We start from the raw sequence: 10573 nt of genomic DNA on the forward strand, positions 1-10573 counted from the left end.
AGAAGTACTCTCCATTCACAAAGAATATTTTTATCAATGAATATCTTATCATAAAAATTCTCCTAACTTCAAATAAAACATTAGCTAATGTTTTAAAAGTTTATCCATTATAATTCAATTTATGTATGACTTGATCCACAGTAATATTTCCAAGAGTACTCAATACAGACTTACAAGCTCTAGGCTTACACTTATTTGCTGCATCTCCTTGATAAGCAATCCCAAAAATATGATTTAAGCACCACTTTTAAGAGACGGACTACAATAGAAATAGGCTGGGCAAACAGAGTTTGAATATGTAATACGTTTGAAAAGTAGTATAAGTAGTAGTCAATATTCAATGTTGTATGAATTATTTAATCTTCAGCAATACCCTTCATCAGTCTACAATAGATTGCACCCTACATTACATTAAAAATTATCCATGTAATTATCACTGCAGTATTTTCCTGTTTTTATCTTCTTTTTTTTTCCAATTGACTTTTGCATTTTCCTCAAATTCTGCCATGTCTGTTCGAGCCATTCACTCCCTGTTTTTGCCCACCCCAGTTTCTCACTGTGGTCCCAGTACTATGATTGCATTGTAACTCTTGGATGTAGAACATAGGAAAACAAAAATGAGTAATTTGCTACTCATTTTAATGGTCAAAAACAAAAATCGCAAAAAATAAACAAAAGTACAGGCAGGGTAACCACCACATGAACAATTGCAAAACTATATGGTTATGTATTTACTGAGATATTAATTAGTCATACTACCCAAATGAGTAATGCTGATGAATGAATGATGAAAACTGGTATTTTATCATAATTTATTCAGACAACTTTCTCCATACCGTCAACCAATATTAAATTTCCTCTACCCAAATCTATAAACATAATCTATATATGTAGTACCTAAAATCTTATAAAACCTTATTATTAGTTTTTCTAATATTATCTTGTCATGATAAAAATCATTGGTATGTACAAGAAGTGTAATGTTAACAATCATGCAACAATCTGTCTCAATTTTATCCCCTTTCTTTTTATGTATCATTATTTCGCTGAGTTTTGATAAGCTATCAAATTCAGTAATGAATGCAACAACACAGGTAAGAATAAAATATAAAATAAGAACTACAGTATGAACCACATGTGTATGTATGTGCATATAAATGGTTTATATTGTCATTAATACCATATTGACAATCACTAAATTTATGGATAATGTTTCCAGTTCATTTGCCAACTTGTCTATCTGTATACATCCTCTTTCTGTTGTTATTTTACTCAAGTTTTAAAATAGTTAATATCCCTTAATAAAATGTTTCATATTGTACTACTGTATCAGTAAGCAGTGAAATATATTAATTACCCTTGGATTCAACCTATAGTGCATAACCTAAACAGAAGTACGTAACTTACAAAACATTTCAACACATGCGCAGGAAAAAAGATTTGGATGAAATGTTTATTAGATTTTCACCAAAAAAATACCAAATGGCAACTAAAAAATGGTAGATATTTGTTCATCATAAAAACATATGCTAATGCACATAAATGTTAACTTGTAATGAATACAATTCTTTTTCTTCAGTTTCCATTATGGCTGGATTTAACAGCTTGTGAAACAGTTTTCAAGAGTGATTGAAAGGCTGCATTAATTTTTAAAGTAAGTCCCTATTATAAATTGTATTTTCAAGTTTTGCTTCCTCTCACTTGTGCTTCTGGGAAACCATATTTAACATTAAGATTCAGGCTCAGTTAGGTTAGTTTTCACTCACACAAAAAGGCTATTTGTGACAACTGAAATACTTAAATAATGATTTCTTGAGATGATTTTGTTCATCCCTTAAAAATTTTCTTATTATTAGGCTACTTTTGAAATTAACTTTAAACCAACAAGAAGATATCAGAAGTTTTAAGTTTGATACTGTATTAACCAAATTCCTTTTGTAGTGCTTTGTGATTTTTAACACCTTTTCAGCTGAAACCCCAATTTGACATACCCTACCCCACTTAAGAATCCCAGCTTCAAACCAGGTGCCCCATAATTATTAATGAATTATTTGATAATACTGAATACCCTATTACAGTACACAAATACTGCATACGCTAAGCAGGTAAATAATTTTCCCCTAAAAATTCTAAAACATGAAATTTGGTTTCCTAAAAATTTGATACTCAGTAGTATGTTGCAATCGATGGGTTTAAACACACAAGAAGTAGATCTAAGGTACTTATCCGCAGCGGCCTAGACTATGGCAGTTGCGGTTTTTCTATGCAGTTTTACCTACTGAACAAGAATTTTTTAAGTATATAATATTTATTCGGACGACTGTAATTAAACCCCCAGGGCCCAGTACTAAACACAGCGAAATACACTGGACACCCCAATCCCTAGTGGATGTCGTATCCGCGGTTACGTTCCTTGTAGTCCGTGCGGAATGCTTCTGTAGAAATACCACACGAGATAATAAGAATGTACCCAAAATTAATTGTTGAAGAACGTATCATAAAAATTCTATCCCTGAGTTAGGTACTTCAATACAAGAGGAAAAGCATCTTTTACTGAGCTTCATGCTTGCAAGAAGACCAATCGTATCAATGCCTAACAAACCTAGGCTACAATTAACAGCTAGGCCTATGCAAGCCTAATCCTAATCTGTCAATCTACTAGGCCTCGCACAAACGTAAAGGCTAAGAACTAAGGAGGACGCCTACCTGAAGGGCTAAGAATTTGAATAACCTAGGCCTAGGTAATCCAAGTCTAACCTTAGTGTCAGATTACTAAAATAAGACAGGCTATGTAAAAACTGGGTAAGACTATAGGCCTATCCCTAATTCCCTGCCATACCTGGAGCGTTGGATCGATGAAACGATACAAAGGATCGATGAAACGATACAAAAAGTAAAAACAACCCGGTCCCTTGAGTATAGGCCTAGCTCGCCTAAGCTAATGGCCTGATAGCTACCTACCTAGTACACTCTGCTCTCTCGCTTTGGAAATTCAGTTCGCTGCCTAAAAAAACTAACCAAACACGAGACAGCATCACGGTGACAGTTCTTGTGACTTAACACCAGCAATGCCACTCAACAGTAGGCCACACAACAAGTGCAAAGGCATTCGAAACCAAAAAGATCAATGACCTAATATGGGACTGACCTAAACCACAAAACTAGGTAGTAGATAGGAAAAACTCGTCATTTTTCACTTACCCATTCCAATGTTGTCTGTGATTTTGAGAGGCCCACGGAGGTAATAAATGACAGATACAACCAAAAGAAACCACGCCGCCCAGAGGTAACTCCAGCTCCAAATGATAAATTCTTTAATTTGACTGAAAAAGCGCAAAACTCGCCCCGCCATTTGCTGCAGGGAAGAGGCGCATTCTTCTTCTTCTTCTTTCCTATGTTGTTTTGTGTTTACTTTTTGATGGGCCTTGCGACGTAGTGCAACGCCGCCAGTTTCGAATATTCTACGGAAGCAAATTTGCATCCTTATGGTCCAGTTTCTATTAATTATGAAAAAACTTATACACCATGTAAATTCCGATTTTTTTCTTCGTTAACCGTGGCAATAACGAAATTCTTAAGATTATTGAAAATGCCACAGGAAACGAACAGTTCAATTATTCCAACAGCAATATTTATGCATGCTGGGAGTGGAAAGTTCTCATGCCTTACTGATATAGTGTTAAAAATGATAAATACCAATATCAGCCAGTTTCATATATTGGTAATTCGTATTTGACCACGGCCACCTAGAGCTTTGACGATACCTACTCTCCTAATAGGGTAAATATTTCTTTTTTTCGATAAACAACCAGTTTATTGTAAATAGTACTTGTATTCTCCTTAGACTGCTGACCACTGAGTTGTGATTCATCAGGAATGTCGGACGAGGGCAAATGCGGCTTGCAATAGCCCTACAATTACTCATGGACAATGGAATAATTTACGATCAACTGGAACATCTGATATAACCTTTAAATACATGCAGACTGGAAACTCATGCTTATCCAATAAAATGTTAAGAACAGGAGTGCTCCAACGGAATGTTAGGTCCAGTACTAGTTGTCCATTTATGATCCTTAGTATACAAATGGGAAACTGAATAGTGTTCTCACCAGCGATGATGAATGGATGGCATTCAAGTGGCTACAATTGAGTGAAAATAATACCAAATCATATTGCACATGAAAAATGTAAGAACCCTGATAAAATTTGTGCGCCGCTCTACTGTAATTTATCTGTGCTCAAATTAATATGTTGTAAAGGATACTGGGTACCTTATATATATACTGCATCTGGTAAAAAGAATCGACACTATTCTGTTCAGTATCTCCAGAGAAATTCTCATCAATAGAGTGGACTTTGTACGTACTTTAACTCTCATATTGCACCAAAGATATAACTTACAAAGCTACTACATAGGACGGCGAGATTAAGCAAGGGTGTTGCATCTCGGGACCGGGTTACTCGCGTAATGACTGACTGTATGGTGTTTTCACGTTGCATGGAACCAGTGGTTATTCAGCAACGGGACCAACGGCTTTACGTGACTTCCGAACCCACCCGTCGAGAGTGAATTTCTATCACCAGAAAATACACATCTCTCACTCCTCAATGGAATGGCCGAGAATCGAACCCGCCGACCACCGAGGTGTGGGGACCCCAGCACCATACCAACCACGCCGCTGAGGCGCTCGCGTAATGGATACTTCTCAGTTAGAATAATGTTTGTGTGCTACGACTCATCCAGCCATAACTTGTTTGTTTGTATGGTGTTTTTACATTGCATGGAACCAGGTTATTCAGCAACGGGACCAACGGCTTTACGTGACTTCCGAACCACGTCGTAACGATTAAATTATCATCGAGGTTCTTAAAAGATGTGCTGTAGCTACATAATACAGCCAACATTTGATTTCGATGCAAGGCTTGCTATAGGTGACTTCAGTTCATTTGAGCAAAGTTGCATGTTGAACATTAATTTTAGAGCATTCAGTCTTATGAGAGACTTCCTTACTATTTCAGTGTTACGATAATATTTGGTAATTGGTATAGAGTACGCCATATGATTCTTCAAACGCCCATGTGAACTTGTATGAGAAATGAATTTGCAGTCCCTGCAAAGCACCTTCAGCAGAGTGGGACCAGTTAAGAGAGTCTCCTAATATAGATTCATTCATTTATCACTCAAAATTGCCATCAATTCCTATTCAGATGTGTGGTCACGGTGGGCATCTTTAACAATAAAATAATGAAAGAGGACACTCAATTGTTCTAACTTCATGAAGTAATGGTAAGCATGTTAAGGGATATGATGTGATGGCTGAAGGAGAAAAGTCAGAAGAGTGGCGTAAAGAAAAGCTTAGGGAAAAGTGAGGTTGAATGAGAAGTTGAGAAAAAAAAAAGAGAAAGAGCAGGTGTACGAGTTGTTGTGGGTAAGAAAGGGTGTGTTGAGGACTTTGGAACAGCTGGGTTGCCAGAGTTCCATATTCGACTAACTGATGATACATCGATATACCATTGACCCCGACATTTCCCGGCTCCAGTAACACGAGATTGAAGAGCAGTGTGAAGAGTTAGGAAGAATAGGAGTGACTGAACCCAGTAACAGTGCTTGGAATAGTCCAATTGTGCCAGTAAGTAAGCCTGATGGGAGACTGCAAATGTATATCGATTATTGGAGTAAATGAGGTGACAGTGAAAGATTTCCTGCTTGTGTGTACATGCATAGGATGAAAGTGTTCAGTAAGATGGATCTAGTAAGGGGGTATATTATCACTTCCACTGGCAGAGGTTTGTAGACCCATAACTACTAAGAAAGTGATGAATGTTGTGCCGAGTGGTTTTCCTTCATATATGCTCACCATAAGCTACAATTCTGGTGCATCACCTAGCAGTAATCAGAGGCTTACAACACCGAAAGCATTCTGGAAAAGCAGATTCTACCACTACGTGGTCACTACATATATTCAAAAGTGAGGCCACATGGTAACTATTTAATTCCTCTAATGAACCATGAACCACAAGCTTCCGGTTTATTGCTCGGTAAAGCCAGACCAGCAGCCTGAAAGCTGGACACCACACAGTTGAGACAACCTTTAGATTAATGCCTACCCTTCATTTTCTCCTAACAAAATGCTAAAAATGGTCAGGCTCTTAAACCATCCCAAGATGATGCTGATCATACAGCATGAATCTCATGAGACTTCATCATTTCATCACTATTACCAGAGTGGGAAGACACTGTTGTGGGAATATCAACCCAAGATACGTCTACGCTTTCAGAATGGCAAGATTTCTTCTGTGATAGAACTAACCTTCAGCTCGAGAAAACCAGTCTTGGAAGGTGTTAAGGATAGAAAATGGTGGAAGAAAGGTCTACCACCTTATTACATTCTTCACATGGAGAATGGAAACAGACCTTACACTGGCAGAGAACAAAACTTATGTGGGCTTACAGATGGAGACATGAGCCACCATTATGTATTATTATCGTTATTAAGATGAACCCTATTCATATGGAGCAAGCCTACAAGGGACATTGACTTGAAATTTAACTTTCCAAAGATTATCATGCTCATTAAGAAATAAGAGAAGGTAAAGGGAAATACAGTAAGAGGTGGTCTCACTCATTGAAAACAAAACAAAAAAATTAGCAAATAAATTAAAAATTATTAAAACCCAAGAACAGCTTTAGGGTAGTAATGCATTTAATCTTCGGTTGAACTTTTGAAGTTCCAATAACAAGACATCCTCAGGGAGACTGTTCCTGTCCAACAGTGTGAGGAATAAAGACCTCTGGAACTGAGAAGTTTGACAGCTACACACATTTACTGTATGTCGGTTAACTATTGTGGCATTTCCTGAAATGCAATATATGAGTCAAAAGTTACACCTAGAATAGTTAAAGCTTCAGACTCACTCAGCAGTCCTATCCACCTGCAGGGGAGGATGGGGTGGAAAATCTGTAAGTGATCTGCTAATCAAATGTTTTCATTTTATGTACTGGATTTCAGCCTCATACCCCACAAACTACGCCATTCACTCATCCAGTCCAAGTGTTGCATCATCAGCATACTGAACAATTTTCACTAACGGTCCCATCAACAGCAACTTGCAGCTGCAAACCTGCAAGGAAATCTTGAAGTAATCCTAAACCATATCCACCCACTACAAGATTCTGAAGTTTTATAAATAAGTGCATTATGATTTACTAAATCAAAAGCAGCACTAAAATCTATTTGAATTACTCTGCACTCCAAGACCTTTCACGGTTCTCTTGCAAAGGCATGTCAAGTCTAAAAAGAGCATTGCAGTTACCTAAAACTGCTTTCTATATGCATATTGACTATCAGCTAACAAGCCTTTAGATTCCACATAATTATATAGTGGCATAAAATTAAGTTCATTAGCAACCTTGGAGAACAGCACAGGGAGAAAATAAATTGGCCTGTAGTTACTGCAGTCTGCAGATGTGCCACTCTTTGGAACAGGCACTGTATTAAGCTTGCACTCATCCACAGATACTACGTCAACATAAAAATCTATCCAATCTACTAATCTTGGGAGACAACACAGAAACTTTTTTTCAAAACCAAAGGGAAGAAACCATCAGGAATCTTCCCCCAGTTATCAGGATTATCCAGAATTTTCTCAACATCCACAGAGCAAAAGCAAATTTTTAAGAATAGGTCCAGGATGAAAAGTACCAGGGCAAGGGACATCCTCAGTTAACTGTTTAGCTTCAATCAACCATCATCAATTATTAGTGGTGGAATGAGAGGCAAGCCTGACCCAAGAAAGACAATGCCAATTTGGTCCACCACAGATGAGGCTGAGTAATTTCTTCAAGTTTCCTCTTCAAGGAATTATTGTAACTTCTCTTGGCTGTTTGACAAGTTCTATTTGCAGCAAGGCAAAAAAAAAAAAAATTACTAATTTTCATTTGTACGATTTTGGTCTGTTTGTCACCTACATATCACCAAACCATGGCTGGTCATTTGTTCTGAATGTGATACCTAAGGGCATACCTTATTGAAATAGGCATCTTTGGATCAGGATCTAATATAGAATATGAAATATTAAGTGCCTGACAAGCTTCAGTAAAGCAACCTTTTTTCCAATAGTGGCATTAGGAATATACCAATTGAAAGATATATCCAGCTCAATGGTGCAATGATCAAAAGTGCCTACATATATATTTTCAGACTTTGGAGTTCACAACAGCTGGAACACCAGTGAGCATGAAGCCTGATCTATTACTAGATATATGCGTGGATTCCTCAATTAGCTGGACAAAATCAGAGGATACACAGAACTCAAAGAGCAGACTGGCCATCATGATCTATAAAATTTTAATTTAGCTACTTGCTGTGCTTTGCATTATAGTCTCCACAAATAATGAATGAAGCTTTTAAATCCTGAGACTGAGCCATACTAATCCTTTCCAAGACAGTCATATATAGAATTGTTGATACTTGGATTGCAGTAAACAGCAAACATCTATATATTGTAAAACATAGTGGAGAAAAAAAAAAAAATTTTGGCAACTGCACTAAAGTTTTTCTGACAATAAATAGGTTCTCTGGACTTAATGTATTAAACCATACCTTTGCACATTAGGATGTTGCAACGATAAATAAAATCAGGGCCATAAAACTCTGGGATTAAAAAAAAACCTTTTGACTTGTTACACTGAAGTCTCAGATAAAAACATTAAATCTTAGTTACGGGCATATATCCGGAGATCAAGAAAATGTTACCTTAAGCCTTGAATATTTGAATGAAGTACCTGGCAATTTTCTAACTGTAATGAGTAACAGGCCCAGGGTTCAGCTCAATGTCTCCCAAAAGAATTAAAATCAACACCATAAAATCAGTAGCAGAACTCATAAATAAACTCATTACAACAGTAACGTAAAAATCAACAGAACAGCAATTGCATTATTTTTAAAAATTCTGTTGACAGTATATGTGACCAGATATCACTGAAAAAGCGTTGGAGGCAACTAATCAACAAAGTGGGGCGGCACACCTTTGAAGGCAAATATCAAATCTGTCCAGTTTGCCACAACTAGGGGAGGACAGTCATGATGGATTTAGAAATTATAAAACACACAGAAGGAAAAGATTAGGTGAGGACAAAGGTACTTTCCTGATAATCCACCAAGCAACTTTTGCTTTCCAATCAGCCTATCCTACACACTTTTTGAAAAAAAAAAAAAACACCATGGAAGACCACTGTACAATGGCTATAGCACAGTCCAAGGTTGGAGAACAATGTTTGCATTCAGAGTAACCATCTCTTAGAAGCATTGCCTACCAAGGCAACCATACCTTGCGCATGTGGGATGTTGCTGGTTTGATTTCAGATTATCCTCCTGGAGGAGTTGCCTGCCAAGGCTAGAGAGTTACCAAAACCCTCACATATACATTATTAATTTATTCTCTATGAGAGAAAAACACAGCAACTGTGACAATACAAAAAAGCAAAGCACAAAAAAAAGAAAACAGGAAAACAATGAAAACATAGAAATGTTAACTCAGTTACATTCACACACCACAGGAAGAGAGGAGAAACATATAACCTCACACTGCACAGTTGAAAGTGACAATTGGATGTGAAAATAGTTCACTAACACACTAGCACCACCATATGGCTATCCTTTTAACTAAATGAATTCAATTATTTAGCTACACAAGAAAAATATACTCCAATCAAAAGGCAAAGGTTTGTATTTCTGTGGGGACAAGCACAGGTTTTGAGGAGACACCTTTCCCTCTTATCAACTTCAGTACAAGAAGTTAAATACCAAATCACCAACACCTGGTTTCCAGTACTTGAAGGATTGTTTCATCATCAATTTAATTTCCGCAGTTCTATAGATGAGTTTTTGTGTGTATCTCATAAATTCAAAATAATTTCTCTTGTAAATTTAAAATTAATCTATCTCAGGGGAGCCTTAATTCATTTTGAACAGGTACCTATACGTACAAGATAACCCTTTTGTAAAATTTTTGTATCTTACGATTTTTCTTCAAATCTCAGCCAGTTTTAATTCCTGTGATTACATTTTCCTGATGTAAACATTTCGTATAATAAACATTTTTACAAAATGCTCTAGTTTATAACAAACCTGAGTGACTCTAGCACTGACTAAAGTAACATCCATCAAATATAAGAACAACTGGAGGCTACAGAATACAATTAATAGGCTAATCAGCTGTGAACCCCTAAACCTTCCACCACATTCTTCTAAACTTCAAATGGCATATTTCTTTTTTGGCTATATGAAGCTCCAACCAACATCTTCAATTCTAATTATGATTACCACCAGTTAAAGAGTTGATAGTTCAAACAGACGACTAAGTTGACATTCTTAACTCTCTGTGGGCCGGCTCCAAGGGCTTATTTTCAGTCAATATATTAGCTCGTCAATAAATTACAGCTCCTTAAAAATGTAATAATTGGATAAGTAAAAATGTCCAAGATTCTAGCGAATTTTTTTTTACAGGGTTTGTAACCAATAATTGGTATTTGTTGTTAGTTATATACTGGACAATGACACAAAACACA

The 10573-nt window shown here is 36.7% G+C and overlaps 1 protein-coding gene across 2 annotated transcripts in view; it reads right to left on the minus strand.

The window, feature by feature from the left end:
* LOC135222927 (protein ST7 homolog) overlaps positions 1-3496 on the minus strand; it is a 77349-nt gene extending 73853 nt beyond the window's left edge. Inside the window, exon 1 of one of the 2 annotated variants that reach the window (XM_064261368.1) lies at positions 3202-3496. In XM_064261368.1, the coding sequence (XP_064117438.1) occupies positions 3202-3481 (280 nt within the window). In that variant the 5' untranslated portion in view covers positions 3482-3496. The remainder of the gene's footprint in view (positions 1-3201) is intronic. The other variant, XM_064261369.1, reaches the window with a different exon arrangement.
* Between the last annotated feature and the right edge of the window lie 7077 nt (positions 3497-10573).

Source organism: Macrobrachium nipponense, chromosome 8 (assembly GCF_015104395.2).
Source record: "Macrobrachium nipponense isolate FS-2020 chromosome 8, ASM1510439v2, whole genome shotgun sequence".
NCBI lineage: Eukaryota > Metazoa > Arthropoda > Malacostraca > Decapoda > Palaemonidae > Macrobrachium > Macrobrachium nipponense.